At 41.4% G+C, this 16,349-nt stretch overlaps 1 protein-coding gene across 2 annotated transcripts in view; it reads right to left on the bottom strand.

Moving 5' to 3' along the window:
* RBMS2 (RNA binding motif single stranded interacting protein 2) overlaps positions 1–16,349 on the bottom strand; it is a 73,676-nt gene that overhangs the window by 20,989 nt on the left and 36,338 nt on the right. For both annotated transcript variants that reach the window (XM_043564486.1, XM_043564485.1), the window contains 4 exons: positions 11,715–11,881; positions 3,167–3,225; positions 2,230–2,321; positions 619–776 (listed from right to left, as the gene is read on the bottom strand). In XM_043564486.1, coding sequence (XP_043420421.1) covers positions 619–776; positions 2,230–2,321; positions 3,167–3,225; positions 11,715–11,857 — 452 coding nt within the window. In that variant the 5' untranslated portion in view covers positions 11,858–11,881. The remainder of the gene's footprint in view (positions 1–618; positions 777–2,229; positions 2,322–3,166; positions 3,226–11,714; positions 11,882–16,349) is intronic.

The raw sequence follows: 16,349 nt of genomic DNA, 5'->3' as shown, positions 1-16,349 counted from the left end.
TGTTAGTGAAAGTCGCCCTACACAATAACCCAACTCTCTCTTGTCTCCCTCACACCAGCCATGAAGGTTTTCAAAGATAAGTGCAGGTTAATTTATTTTTCTTTATATTTTTTATCATAGTAATCATTTTTAGTAATAATTTTCATATGAATATTTTTGAGTTGTAGAACGAATCATCTGAGTTTCCATGATTTCTTATGCAGAAATTCACATTGATATTCAATAACTTTGGATTACAAGCATGTTTCTGGAATGAATTATGCTCGCAAACCAAGGTTTTACTATATTTCGTGGGGTTGTTGTAAAGATTAAATGAGATAATAGAATGAGAAACTATTCAGTAAACTGTAAGAAGATATAGAATTATTGTATTCTTCTTGGGTCTGGATCAAAGGAACAAATGCTACAGTAGCAAGAAATAGTAGAGAAAGGATAAAGATTTGGGAGCAAATGGTTTTTTGAGTATTGTGACCTCTAATTAAATGAATTTCTGATTCACTGTCAAGTACTTTAGGCCAATAATTTGTCCCTTGGGGGAGGGAGTACAGATTTTTTTGGTGATCTTCTAAGTGACATTCTTTATTAACTTCATCATTTCCCATTCTTGATATCCCTCACCTTGCAAAGCCAACCCCTCTGCTGGTCCCACTGGTATCTCGAAGGATTCGAGTAGAGATAACCTGGCCAAAGGGCTTCAGCATCCCCTCCAGTTCTTGTTCATCCATTGATAATGGAAGGTTTGATATGTATAAATTTGTGGGGTCCTGCTCCTGTTGCTATGGGGAAAAAAGTGAGAAAATGAAGCTCACATCTCTTATCCCTCTCCCACCCTAAGCCCTCATCACAATACGACATCTCAGAAAAGAGACAGTAGGAAGGGGCCCACATAAACAAAGAGTATCTTAACTATTCATAACACCTAGTCTCACTACCATGGATTGTATGTTGAGTCGAGGGGAAAAAAAAAAAAGCAGACTCAATATTTCCAGTAGTTTACACACCCATAATAGAAGTCATCGGTGATGTTTTGGCTGTCTCTTTAAGAACTAGGCAGAGCAGCTACTCCTCCCTCCCCAGCACTGGATTCCCTTGGCCAGCACTGCTTCCCGGCTGGCCTGTTTTAAGCAATCCTCCTCCCTCCTCTTCCGGCCACAGCAGAATCCTCTGAGTAGGAATGCCTGTTCAATCCTCTGAGTAGGAATGCCTGTTCAGTCTCGACTGAGGGAGAGCAGGAAGAGGGAGAAGGGGAAAGGAAAGGCAATGTGCTGGGGGCTGTGCTAAGGGGCAGATGTTTAGCTCTCGGGGTCACCATTCAGCCCTCAGAGCTCTAATCTCGTAGGAACTCTGAAGTCTCCTAAACGCCATTGTCAGAGGGCTTTTCTCAGAAAAGAGGAAAGAGGTGGAAGAGCTCCCACCAGGGGGCAGAATGTGCAAAATGGCAATAACTTCCCACAGCTGTATTTTTAAGAACTTAAGCAGTCACTGCCCTAGAGAGTAGGGTCTGGTCACCAGCAACTTCAATCCCTCTTCTGCCTTTCCCCTCAGGGCTTTGTTTTTCTTTAACCATACAGAAAAGAGTGACGGTCAGGCCCACCTCATCAGCTCTACAGAGTATTCACAATGACTTCAGAAAGGCAAGGGGGCAATCCCGCCTCAAAACAGAAGGGAGAGAAAAGCCTCAGGTTTTCTAGTAGTCTGGATTAAAACAAAAGCTCCCCAGAGACATGACAAAGAGGGTCAGCTTCCTTCCTTGCTGTGGCTTCCCTCTCCCCAACCCCTAACAATTCCCCTACAGATACCCCACCCCCAGCACAAGCAAAGGGAACAGTGTTGGGAAGTGAAGAGCACTTCTTAACTTCTGAGTTGCACAACTGGCTTCTTCATAGAATGTTGCTAAACTACCACAAGCTGTCTGGTAGGGAAGTGGGGCCAGGGTGTAAATGGAGAAACAGCAGGAGGAAGGGAAGCTTCTTGACCCTCTTACCTGCTTATAATACTTGATGAGAGGAAGAGTCGACAGAGCTACCTACCACAGATTTTGAAGAACACCTTCCTCTGGCAGCCAAGGGATGCTCAATGGGACGCTGGCCCAGCCTTTCTTTGGTCAGATATAGTCAAAAACTACTGCACATGGCCCTTGCCCATCAAATTCATGGTCTTACACCCTCTGGAAGCCTTAGAACTGGACCTCTGGTGCTAGGAGGAGTAGACATGGGGTAGAACCCTTACCTTTGCCATCTGTGCCTGCACACCACTGGCTTTCAGTGCTGTGACAGCTTTCTGTGCTGCCGAAGGACTGTCAAAGTCCACAAAGCCATAGCCTGGAACAGGGAAATAGCATCACTGGGAGGTGGGGGTGTAAGGGATGCAGGAGGCCCAGGCTTGTCAGAAGACAGAGGAAGAGTTATGATCCATGTAACAGAGTAGGAGGGAGAAAGAAATTAAGAGGTTTCAAGCGGTTATCCACGTGCTCTTCAAACCCCATGAGATTTAGTCTATTTTACAGCTATGCATGCCAAGGGCGATGGGGTCCTTGTGATGTTCTTGCCTTTTTCCCTCCCCCTTAAGAAATAGGAGGTTTCAGAAACTAGGCTCTTCTAATAATCCACAGCCCCCACCCCTAACGAACGCTTTCCTGTTTTCTAGCCACATCCCAGGAATGCCAGGCATGTAGGGAATATAGCCTCTCCGTTGCAGACAGCCAGCCACCTGTGAGAAGCCCCACCCCACCCAATAGATAGTCCTTCACCTCCTTCTATTCCTCCATCCACACCCAGCGCTGCTCGAAACCTCAACATATTCATCCTTACAAAATAATACCCACCAAGTCATTGCACCACTACCACTACTGCAAGGCATTTACAATGCTTTACTAAATAGAAACAATCTTACCTCCCATATCCACCATCCAATCTGGGGAAACAAGAAGTCCAAAACAGGCTGAGGGACTCTGCACGCTTCTAGCCTTGGGTCCCCAAAATAGCATTTTCAGCTCTAGCTATCTGGTCACCAAACAATCTAAATATCTATTAGTCTTTTAAGCCTGAAAACCTTAGAGATGCCTCCCCAGCATTGAGAACTAGGAGCTTTGAGCAGTAAAGATAAGAGACAAGGGATGGCTTCACTCATAGGTGCTCTCCATCACCAAAGATAGCTGTTCTCTCACCTTTGCATTTGTTTGTACTCTTGTCCAGTATGGCCTTAGTGGAGACAATCTTGCCATATCTAAGGGAAAAGAAAATGCAAAGTGATAATGTGGGGGCAGGGATTTGGAACAGGACAGAGATCAAGACATCTGGATGAATCCATGCCCTTTCTTCAAAAACTGTTCCTACTCAAACCTTAATAAAAACAAGAAGAAATAAATTTAAAATGTCAAACTCATCATATAAACCTATTCTCCAAAGATGCCTACAAGAAATAACATAACTGCAGTCCCTACAATACCAACATGTTTCTCTCTTCTTCCCCAATTAAGACTTAGATACTAGGTGGGAAGAGACTATTATCTTCTTGGGAAAAGAAGCCTGGTGATATCCACATAGTGTGTGTAGGGGCAGAGCTCTGGCTGGAATTCCTTGGGGACTAAATATAATCCTTAATAATCAATTACCTTCTTCTGGACAAACACCATTCCTATGAAAAACCTATAGACATTTCTCTTCTCTGCATCCCATTACCCACCTCTGATTGAAGGTTAACCTGAGCCAAACTTTTTCTTTTTATATAATTTTTTTTCTTCTATATAATTTTTTCTATATAACTTTATTTTTTTCTTCTATATAATTTCTATATATAATTTTCTTCTATATAATTTATTTTTTAATTTACATCCAAGTTAGTTAGCATATAGTGCGATAATGATTTCAGGAGGAGAATCCAGTGATTCATCACCTACATGTAACACCCAGTGCTCATTCTTTAATGCCCCTTGCCCAATTAGACCATCCCCCACCCAAAACCCCTCCAGCAACAGTTTGTTCTCTATATTTAAGAGTCTCTTATGTGTTGTCCCCCTCCCTGTTTTATTATTTTTGCTTCCCTTCCCTTATGTTCATCTGTCCTGTACCTCAAATTCCACACAGGAGTGAAGTCATATGATATCTTTCTCTAATTTCCATTAGCATAATACACTCTAGTTCCATCCACATTGTTGCAAATGGCAAGATTTCATTCTTTTTGATTGCCGAGTATTACTCCATCACATATATATATGTATAGATACATATATATGTATATATTTACACACACACACATATACGTATATATATACATATATGTATGTGTGTGTATATATATATGTGTGTGTGTGTGTGTGTGTGTACATCTTTATCCATGCATCAGTTGATGGACATTTAGGCTCTTTCCATAATTCGGCTATCGTTGACAGCACTGCTATAAACATTGGGGTGCATGTGCCCCTTCGAAACAGCACACCAGTATCCTTTGGATAAATATCCTTTGGGCTGTAGGGTGATTCTATTTTTAATTTTTTGAGGAACCTCCATACTACTTTCCAGAGTGGCTGCATCAGTTTGCATTCCTACCAGCAGTGCAAAACGGTTCCTTTTTCTCCACATCCTTGCCAACATTGGTGGTTGTCTGAGTTGTTCATTTTAGCCATTCTGACAGGTGTGAGATGGTATCTCATTATGGTTTTGATTTGTATTTCCCTGATAAAGAGTGATGTTGAGCATTTTTTTATGTGTCTGTTAGCCATCTGGAATAGGGGAATAATTCCAGTAGCCTTCTTTGGAATAGTGTCTATTCATGTCTTTTGCCCATTTCTTCACTGGATTATTTGTTTTTTGGGTGTTGAGTTTGAGAAGTTCTTTATAGATTTTGGATACTAACCCTTTATCTGATATGTCATTTGCAAATATCCTCTCCTAGTCCGTCGGTTGCCTTTTAGTTTGGTTGACTGTTTCCTTCACTGTGCAGAAGCTTTTTATTATGATGAGGTCCCAGTAGCTCATTTTTGCTTTTGTTTCCCTTGCTTCTGGAGACATGTAAAGTAAGAAGTTGCTATGGCCAAGATCAAAGAGGTTGTTGCCTGTTTCATCCTCTAGGATTCTGATGGCTTCCCGTTTTACACTTAGGTCTTTCATCCATTTTGAGTTTATTTTTGTATATAGCGTAAGAAAGTGGTCCAGGTGCAGTCTTCTGCATGTTGTTGTCCGGTTTTCCCAACACCATTTGCTGAAGAGACTGTCTTTATTCCATTGGATATTCTTTCCTGCTTTGTCAAAGATTAGTTGGGTATACATTTGTGGGTCCATTTCTGGGTTCTCTATGCTGTTCCATTGATCTAAGTGTTTTTGTGCCAGTACCATACTATCTGGATGATTACAGCTTTGTAATACATCTTGATGTCTAGAATTGTGATGCCTCCAGCTTTGGTTTTCTTTTTCAGGATTGCTTTGGCTATTCAGGGTCTTTTCTGGTTCCATACAAATTTTAGGATTGTTTGCTCTAGCTCTGTGAAGAATGCTGGTGTTATTTTGACAGAGGTTGCAATGAATATGTAGATTGCTTTGGGTAGTATCAACATTTTAACAATATTTGTTCTTCCAATCCATGAGCACGGAATGTTTTTCCATTTCTTTGTATCTTCTTCAATTTCTTTCATAAATTTTCTATAGTTTTCAGTGTATAGATTTTTCACCTCTTTGGTTAGGTTTATTCCTAGGTATTTTACGGGTTTTGGTGCAATAGTAAATGGGATCGCTTCCTTGATTTCTCTTTCTGCTGCTTCATTATTGGTATATAGAAATGTAGGGGCGCCTGGGTGGCTCAGTCGGTTAAGCGTCCGACTTCGGCTCAGGTCATGATCTCACGGTCTGTGAGTTCGAGCCCTGCGCCAGGCTCTGTGCTGACAGCTCAGAGCCTGGAGCCTGTTTCGGATTCTGTGTCTCCCTCTCTCTCTGACCCTCCCCCATTCATGCCCTGTCTCTGTCTCAAAAATAAATAAATGTTAAAAAAAAACTAAAAAAAAAATGTAACAGATTTCTGTACATTGATTTTATACCTGCAACTTTGCTGAATTCATGGATCAGTTCTGGCAGTTTTTTGTGGAATCTTTTGGGTTTTCCACATAGACTATCATGTCATCTGCGAAGAATGAAAGTTTGCTTCCGCCTTGCCAATTTGGATGCCTTCTTTTTCTCTGTGTTGTCTGACTGCTAAAGCTAGGACTTCTAACACTATGTTGAACAACAGTGGTGAGAGGGAACATCCCTGTCGTGTTCCTGACCTTAGGGGGGGAAGCTCTCAGTTTTTCCCCATTGAGGATGATATTGGTGGTGGATCTTTTGTATATATGGCTTTTATGATCTTGAGGTATGATCCTTTTATCCTTACTTTCTTGAGGGTTTTTATCAAGAAAAGATGCTGTATTTTGTCAGAAGCTTTCTGGGGCGCCTGGGTGGTGCAGTCGGTTAGGCGTCCGACTTCAGCCAGGTCACGATCTCGCGGTCTGTGAGTTCGAGCCCCGCGTCAGGCTCTGGGCTGATGGCTCGGAGCCTGGAGCCTGTTTCTGATTCTGTGTTTCCCTCTCTCTCTGCCCCTCCCCCGTTCATGCTCTGTCTCTCTCTGTCCCAAAAATAAAATAAACGTTGAGAAAAAAAAAAAAAAAAAAGCTTTCTCTGCATCTACTGAGAGGATCATGTGGTTCTTATTCTTTTATTAATGTGATGTGTCACACTGATTGATTTGCAGATATTGAACCAGCCCTGCATCCCAGGGACAAATCCCACTGGATTATGGTAAATAATTCTTTTAATGTATTGTCGGATCCAGTTGGCTAGTATAAACTGCTCGTTTCAAATCCTAGTTCTGACACTCTATAGCTGTATGTCATTTCGGACAAGTCATTTAACCCCTATGGGCCTCAGTCTCATCATCTGTAAAGCAGAGATAGGATTGTTGGGAATACGAAATGAGTTCATGGATATAAAGCACTAATGTCTACCATATGGTAAACGCTTGAAAGTTCTTAACTACTATTATCATCGTTACTACAGTCAAGAAACTTCAACTTTAGTGCAAATGGTTCTCTGTCCTGCTTTACTTTATTCTAAGCCTTCTATTTCTCACTGTCAAGATTTGAGCATGTTAGGGAGGTGAGTGGGTACAAAACTAGGTGCAACAGCAGTGTTAAGAAATTACCCAAAACTTGACGGTAAGGTAAAGTGAAGATCGTGTATCCTTTCAATGTCATTCTGAAACACTGTCTAAAAGGCCTACTTGAAATATATTTAATTATCTAAGGGGATGTTTCTTTTTTTGACTTACTGTTTACTACTGCTTAGGGTCCAGGCCTTGTGAAGATACATATTAACTTATAGATTTTGTCCAGTAAATGCAAATAATTTCTGTCCAGTAGAAAAGAGATCCCAAAAATTCCTGTTTTATACTGTCCTATAGGATATGAACCAGTTTTGTATATAACCCAGCCATATTTTTTTTTAACATTTATTTATTTTTGAGAGAGAGAGAGAGAGAGAGAGAGAGAGAGAGAGAGAGTGTGTGTGTGTGTGTGTGTGTGTGTGTAAACCGAGAAGGGGCAGAGACACAGACACAGAATCCAAAGCAGGCTCCAGGCTCTGAGCTGTCAGCACAGAGCCCGACAAGGGGCTCAAACCCACGAACCATGAGATCATGACCTGAGCCCAAGTCCGGCACTTAACTGACTGAGCCATGCAGGCGCCCCCAATCTTTTTTTTTGTTTGTTTTTTTAAGTAGGCTTCATACCAAGCATGAGCCCAATGCAGGGCTTGAACTCACAACCCTGAGATCAAGACCTGAACTGAGATAAAGAGTTGAATGCTTAACCAACTGAGCCACCCAGGCACCCCTATAACCTAGGAATCTTATTCCAACATTATTTCTTCAGTATCTATAAATACTCAGTCCCTCAAATGTCTTTGAATCCATTTTACCATCCCGCTGGTTCCCTTATTAATGAATGAAATAAATCTTGGGCATGTCTTTACCTATATTTGTATGAGAATCATGTTTTTCAACTTTTTGAAAATTATACTTTGGCAGCAATCATGTGGAATCCCCCAAACTCAGCAGTGGAGTATCCCAGGTCAGGATCATATTAGAAGTGTTCCACTAGAAAGACATCTCTACATCCCACCCTAGGAGGGTGAAAATATTAAAGATACAGAACAGAAATCACTAATAGAATCAGAAGTATAGGATTTACCTGAAAACAGCTGGCAGGGACTGAATTTGAGACCAATACCCCAAACAAGTGTTTTGTTTTTCACTTCCCCTCTCATCCCTAAAGAACATATGATGACTGATATATTTGTTTTGTTCCTGGGCAGGCTCTCACTGACTTTTTTGGTGGGGCTTCTGTCATCCAATGGATTAGACAGAAAAAGCCAAGTAATGCCTTGGAGGCTGGGAAAAGAACACATCAAAATGGGGGTGGGGATGAATATGATGATCCTAGCCCTTCAGGACTACATATTTGGACTCTTTCCCAAACTTAGGCAAGGGAAGAGATGCAGGAGACTGGCCAGAGGGCATACAGGTTGCTATCCCTACCAAGGCCCCAAGGTGGAGCTGGCTGTGGGTCTGAGCAGGTTGAGACCTAGAGCTCAGAGTCTGCACTGCAGTTGGCAACAGACGGTTTGGGTTTGCTTCCTCCTTGGAAGAAGAAGCCCCTCCAAGAGAACAAGGATTCCAGTCCTACACTCCATGCCTTTTCTTCCTGCCCACCAGGGTTTAGGATCCAGGAATATTCACTTCCCCTACAACCCAGAGAGAGATAACTAGGAAGAAAACAGGAAGTCCTTCTATGCATGGGAAACACCCTTCCTAGAAAGGTTTAACTCCCAGCTTGCAGCATCCAGCAGGGCTCCAGCCACCTGTTCTTCTCAGCCTCCTTTTTGTCATAACTCATCTAGCACCTATTCTTTCCCTGCCTCATTTCTACGTCTCTATAGTCTCCTATTGAGCTCCTCGGTTCCATCCTATATGATGACCCTGACTATTCTCATCCCTTCTTCAGACACGGCCAAAGATAAGGCAACTGTTGTGAAGGGCAAAGTGAAAATCTAAAAGTATTGTGAAGTAGAAGTGAGTTTTGTCTGTCTTGTGAAGTGATAAGATTTTTGTAGCATATTATGTTTCGTGCAAGAAACCCAGCATGCAGAAATCAAGGAACTAGACTGGTATGATAGCCTTTTCCTTCACAAACCAACATTTCTGCCAATTCCCATTCCCCTCAAAAATTACTAGTCCTAGACTAAGTTCCCTCACTCTCATTTAAAATACCTTTTGGGGCTCCTGAGTGGCTCAGTCGGTTAAGCGCTGGACTTTGGCTCAGGTCATGATCTCACGGATCGTGGGATCGACCCCGCATCAGACTCTGTGCTGACAGCTCAGAGCCTGGAGCCTGCTTCAGATTCTGTCTCCCTCTCTCTCTCTCTGCCCCTTCTCACCTCACACACACTCTTTCTCTCTCTCTCAAAAAAATAAACGTTAAAAAAAATGTTTTTTAAATAGAATACCTTTTTTTTTTTTAATTTTTTTTTTCAACTTTTTATTTATTTTTGGGACAGAGAGAGACAGAGCATGAACGGGGGAGGGGCAAAGAGAGAGAGAGACACAGAATCAGAAACAGGCTCCAGGCTCTGAGCCATCAGCCCAGAGCCCGACGCGGGGCTCGAACTCCCGGACCGCGAGATCGTGACCTGGCTGAAGTCGGACGCTTAACCGACTGCGCCACCCAGGCGCCCCTAAATAGAATACCTTTAAACCAAGGTAATCTGAGGTAAACAAAACAAAACAAAAAAACAGTTTCATACATACATCTAGCCTTTAGAGACTGAATCTATGCAACCTGGTACCAGCAAAAATCCCTATGATTTGCATGGACCAAACCTCAGAAGAGTAAAGGATTTATAAAGCATCTCTGATGCCTCTCACACCTATATTTTGGGGGCAGAATGTTCTGCCTTCCCAGGATTTGGAACAGCTGGAACTTTACACATACTGTTGTGGGATTTTGAATTAGTTTAACCACTTCAGAAAATTATTTAGTAGTATCTACAAAAGCTGAACAAATGTATATCCTATGACTCAGCAATTTTACTCCTAGCTATAAACCCAACACATACGTACATCAAAACACATGTACAAGTTCATGGCAGCACTATTCATATAGATAATAGTCACAAACTGGAAACAATTCAAATGTCCAGCAACAGTAGAATGGGCAAATAAACTATGGTGTATTCCTATGATGGAATTCTATAAAGCAGTAAGAATAAACAAAGTTTTGTTATAATTCATATGAATGAATTTCACAAATAACACTAAACAAAAGAAGCCAGACATAAAAGGGCATGTATGCTGTATCATTGTTTATATGAAGTTCAAACAAACCACACCAATCAATCATTTAGAATACAGACAGTAGAGGGGCGCTTGGGTGACTCTGTCGGTTAAGTGTCTGACTCGGCTCAGGTCATGATCTCACGGGTTCGTGGGATTGAGCTCCACATTGGGCTCTGTGTTGACAGCATGGAGACTGCCTGGGATTCTCTCTCTCCCTCTCTCTACCCCTCCCCCACTTCCCCGTTCTCTCTCTCTCTCAAAATAAATAAGTTAAAAAAAAAACAGTAGATCTTTGTTTGGAGGTGGGGGGATAGAAACTGACAAGTGGGCTTCCAAAGAGTGGGTAATGTTCTTTTCCTTTTCATTTTTTTTCTAAGTACACTCCATACCCCACGTGGGGCTTGAACTCATGACCCCAAGATCATGATTCAGATGCTTTACTGACTGAGTCACCCAGGCACCCCAGTAATGTTCTTCTTCTTGATCTGGTTACAAGGGACTGTTGCGAGGATACGTTTACCTTATGAAAAGTCACTGCTGTATCTACACTTATGATTTGTGTACTTTATGTGTGTTATATGTCGATAAAAGGTTTTTTTTGTAATGGTAATTACACAGTCTAAGGTTCCTATTTCTATTTCTTTCTACCATTTCCTACCTAAAATCAATTTTCCTCTTCCCTACCCCCAGACTTCTTCCTATAACCATTCCCCCAAATGTATCATTTGAAACACGTATTTTTCTGCCAAATGGAACAGAGTTCGCATCTTTGGACTCTTGCAAATTTTTCTAGCATTCTTAACTGGGCTAATTCCATGGTAGTTACATCTACCTCATGACTCAAATCCACTCTGAAGAACCCCAAAGGTCTTTAGGGGGGTATATGCAGAGTGTCAGCCTCTTTCTCCACCGTCTCCTTTATCCACTAATTTGAGAGCTCCTCTGGTTCATTGGGATTACTTCTATCAGCAGAAACTCTCCTAAATGTACAATTCAATTGGTTACTTCCACTTTCTTCTATCCCTACTGCACTGCCAACTCTCACTGTCTTCTAATCAGTATCTTTAGAGATACTGAGCATTTCAATTTGAGGTGTAAGGATGGGAATCTTTCCACAAAGACCATCAGTTCTGAGTACACAGTCACCTATTAGGCTTCAAAGGCCAGCCCTATGCTGGCTTTCCTCAGAGAAACGCAAGAAGGTTTCATGTATTAATAACAGGTAGAATTTAAGAGGGGCTGCTAAGAAATCTTGTGACAAATAATACTGCACTTCAGGACAAGAGTATTTGGCAAGAAGTCAGTATCGCCAAACCTGTACTGTCCCTCGAAGCCTACCCACATGTCTGCCAACTTACGACTGGCACAATTTGACAAGGTCTTGGTCAGTAGTGCCTGGTTGCAATCCCCGGATATAGAGGTTGGTTTTGCTCAGCTGGTCATTTCCATTGCTCCCACTGTTGCTGTTAGGGGTACTGCTGCTTGGACTAGGTGGTGCCATTTGCTGAGACAGTGACACATATGGCTGCAGAGAGACATGAGCAACAGAAGATCAGAAGATTATACATTTAAATACTGGAGAGTGAGGAAGATCCTGGCTCCTTGCAAAGAATGATTCCAAACTTTAATAGCAATTAACTCAATAGAGAATTAAAAAACAAAAACAAAACAGAAACTAAAGAAATTCCTCTCTGCCATTCTGCCATAGAATAAGAAAATACATAACTGTCTTACCTATGTTTCAGGAATAATGAGAGGCCAAAATAAGCTTGTTAAAGGTTTTAAAAAAAGGTACTTTGGGAGCGCCTGGGTGGCTCAGTCAGTTAAGATTCTGACTTCAGCCCAGGTCATGATCTCGTAGTTTGTGAGTTCAAGCCCCACATCGGGCTCTGTGCTGACAGCTCAGAGCCTGGATCCTGCTTCGGATTCTGTGTCTCATTCTCTCTTTGCCCTCCCCCACTTGTGCTCTGTCTCTGTCTCTCAAAAATAAATAAATGTAAAAAAAAAAAAAAAAAAGGTACTTTGTTATAGTGGAATGTTTTTATCATACCGATACTGAAGAACACAACATATGCCTCTTAAGTAACTTATGTAATGAGACAGGGCTAATGAAATCTAGATTCCACTTAAAAATGATAAAGAGAAGGGGTGCCTGGGTGGCTCAGTCGGTTAAGCAGCCGGCTTCAGCTCACGTCATGATCTCACAGTCTGTGAATTCGAGCCCCGCGTCAGGCTCTGTGCTGACAGCTCAGAGCCTGGAGCCTGCTTCCGACACTGTGTCTTCCTCTCTCTCTTCCCTGCTTGCTGTTTCTCTCTCAAAAATAATAAATATTTTAAAAAATGATGAAGAGGAAATAATAAAAATTTATCAAATCATGGAAGTATAAGTAAGTTTAACATAGATTATTCAAAAAACTGTAGAATATGTGAACTGCAAAATACCTGGAACTTGAACATTACTATAAACTTAGACAAATAAAATGAAATACTAATGCCCACGTAAAAATACTAATTACCAGTAAAAACTGAAATTTGTTACCTTAGTAATAAGAATTTAGTCCTAAGTTACTTATAAATGTTTTAAAGTTTAAGTGAATGAACAACAGCTACATTATGGTCAAGGAAACCCAAATCTTTCACTACTGATACCAGGACAAGCAACCAGACTGGGCTACAGTATTTTTTTTCGGTACTTCTATTAGAGGAAAATACCAGGTTGGCTGGAGCATGGATCCATTCCTTCATGAATATTTTAACTCTTTATGTTCTAATCAGGCTTTTAGTGTTTACATTTATATTTGGTTCATAATACTCTAAATTTGCATAGTAACCTATAATATCATGCATTTTGCTACCTCACACTCATATTCCAGTTCTCCCTAGGCTCAAAGCACTTCACAGTATAAATCTATTTGGAATTACTTCCCTCTCAAATGCTAGTTTCATCTCCAGGTTTTTCACCCCGTTCTCTTTTTGGTGGTGGTGTTGAGGAAGTAGAGCAATAACAGAAGAAAAAGAGAAACATGAATATCAAAGAGTGAAAATCTTCACCCCAAAGAATCTTTAATATGAAATGTGCCTCTTATATTTATGCCCCTGACCTTTAGCAAACCTCAAAATTAAAATCTTTGCTTGAGCTAAAATATGTTGAAGCAGGTATTTTCCTATCTTTATCACTGTACACAATAAAAATGCGTACCTGCTTGCACACACACAGTTTATCCCTGCAGCAAAGAAGAAGAGACCCAATATCACATTCTGGGATGGACGAGACTCATGACCTACTACCAACACAACATTTATATTTCCTATCCCTGTCCCCCTCTCTTTGCCAGCGCTTACACTAAGATCTCCCATACAGAACAATCCATGTGACAGTGGTAATGATGATCATCCATATGATGATGGTGACAATCACATTATATTGTCAATAAGTGCAGGAGGGTGCATGAGGCATGGTGTATTTTTTAGCAACTTTCAGACAAGACAAAAATAGGGCAAAAAAAACCCTAAAGGTCATACATTCAGCTCTAAAAATTGCAGTACTTTTTTGCCAGCGCCTGGGTGGCTCAGTCGGATGAACATCTGACTTCAGCCCAGGTCATGATCTCGCAGTTTGTGAGTTCGAGCCCTGCGTCGGGCTCTGTGCTGACAGCTCAGAGTCTGGAGCCTGCTTCAGATTCTGTGTCTCCCTCTCTCTCTGCCCCTCCCCCATTTGCTCTCTCTCTCTCAAAAATAAACAAACATTAGGGGCGCCTGGGTGGCGCAGTCGGTTAAGCGTCCGACTTCAGCCAGGTCACGATCTCGCGGTCTGTGAGTTCGAGCCCCGCATCAGGCTCTGGGCTGATGGCTCAGAGCCTGGAGCCTGTTTCTGATTCTGTGTGTCCCTCTCTCTCTGCCCCTCCCCCATTCATGCTCTGTCTCTCTCTGTCCCAAAAATAAATAAACGTTGAAAAAAAAATTAAAAAAAAAAGTAAATAAACAAACATTAAAAAAAAAACTGAATGACATTGAAATCTCCACTGAATTACTAGATCTGCAATAATAATCAAATACTAGTGGGTCTAGGCCCCCTCTATTATCATTACTATCATAATCGCACCACCCGATTTAAAGTACAGTCAAGGGACACCTGGGTGGCACAGTAGGTTAAGCCTCTGACTTCGGCTCAGGTCATGATCTCACAGTTTGCGAGTTCGAGCCCTGTGTCGGGCTCTGTGCTGACAGCTTGGAGCCTGAAGCCTGCTTCAGATTGTCTTCCTCTCTCTCTGCCCCTCCCCTGCTCATACTCTGTCTCTCTCAAAAATAAACATTAAAGGGGCGCCTGGGTGGCGCAGTCGGTTAAGCGTCCGACTTCAGCCAGGTCACGATCTCGCGGTCCGGGAGTTCGAGCCCCGCATCGGGCTCTGGGCTGATGGCTCAGAGCCTGGAGCCTGTTTCCGATTCTGTGTCTCCCTCTCTCTCTGCCCCTCCCCCGTTCATGCTCTGTCTCTCTGTCCCAAAAATAAATAAACGTTGAAAAAAAATTTAAAAAAATAAAAATAAAAATAAACATTAAAAAAAATTAAGTACAGTTAAGAAAACTGTGACCTATATTCTAATCATGGCTGTTCCAGAGTTCAGAGCAAGATCACTACCGGAGATCATTCGATAATATAGGTCTTTCCTCATCTCTAAGGAATTACTATTGTTTATCCTTAGGCTGAGAAAGCCAAAGGATATTCTATGCCTGGGGTGATGATGATGATGATAATGATGACACCAACAAAACAGAAAAAGCAACTCTAGTGTCATGAGACCATGTGCCAAGCACTGGCACAGGAGACCATTTGCCTGAGTTTATCTATCCCCTGTCCCAATATGAGAGAATATGTCTAACAGAAAGTATCAAGGATGCCAGTACTGTCCAGAAAAGAACACAAGGGTTACTAAGTAAAGAAATAAACTTATTTTTTTTTAAATTTTTTTTTCAACGTTTATTTATTTTTGGGACAGAGAGAGACAGAGCATGAACGGGGGAGGGGCAGAGAGAGAGGGAGACACAGAATCGGAAACAGGCTCCAGGCTCTGAGCCATCAGCCCAGAGCCCGACGCGGGGCTCGAACTCCCGGACTGCGAGATCGTGACCTGGCTGAAGTCGGACGCTTAACCGACTGCACCACCCAAGCGCCCCTAAAGAAATAAACTTAAATTATTGATTTGCTACATAGCTATAAACCTTGGTTTTAATACTAAGGTCTTAGCTATAATTTAAAAATATGGCTTAGTCAATAATAAACTTGCTGTAGGCCAGAAAAATTCCTAGGAAAAAAAGATATGGCTAAGAAAAAAACAAACAAACAAACAAACAAAAACCAAAACCAGAAAACGAAAAATGAAAAAAAAAAAAACAAAAAAACACGACTTTTGTCTCTTGATATTTTTATGCAGCTTCTGAAATTGCCACATAGGTTTGGCTCCAAAGAGAAATGGTATATATATTTATTTATTCATTTTGAAAGGTAAGACAATCCAAGAGAAGGAAAAACAAACAAACAAACAAACAGCTAAGAAAGCCCCTAAGAATAGCTTATCTGGCTTCCCAAAACAAAATGATTTGGAGAGACATAATAACTAATGTAAACTAAAAATCCATGTTTACCTATGTAAGAGAGAAAAAGGAAGTATTTAGAAAGGTCCAGAGAACTGAGATATTCTTATCAGTAAGGGAAGGATAGGGCAGTTTTATCTCTCTTGACTCCTACTGAAATAGTTCTCTGAGGTCACTGGTCATCTGTCAGGCCTAACCTACAAAGTGAAGCGCAAGATATTTCTTTCCTTAATCCTGCTGAACTATGGAAGATTTCATAACTCAAAGCAGACCATAAATCTTAAAGCTAATTTGCTTTTTATAGTTATGTCCTAAAACATGTCATTTTCATGTGAGGATAAAATTCAGGGTTATTAGAGAAGCTAAAATGGCTGACTTGTTAGTATACCAGGTTCTCTTCAGG

Source organism: Prionailurus bengalensis, chromosome B4 (assembly GCF_016509475.1).
Source record: "Prionailurus bengalensis isolate Pbe53 chromosome B4, Fcat_Pben_1.1_paternal_pri, whole genome shotgun sequence".
Lineage (NCBI taxonomy): Eukaryota > Metazoa > Chordata > Mammalia > Carnivora > Felidae > Prionailurus > Prionailurus bengalensis.
This window is presented reverse-complemented; position numbering and strand designations above follow the sequence as displayed.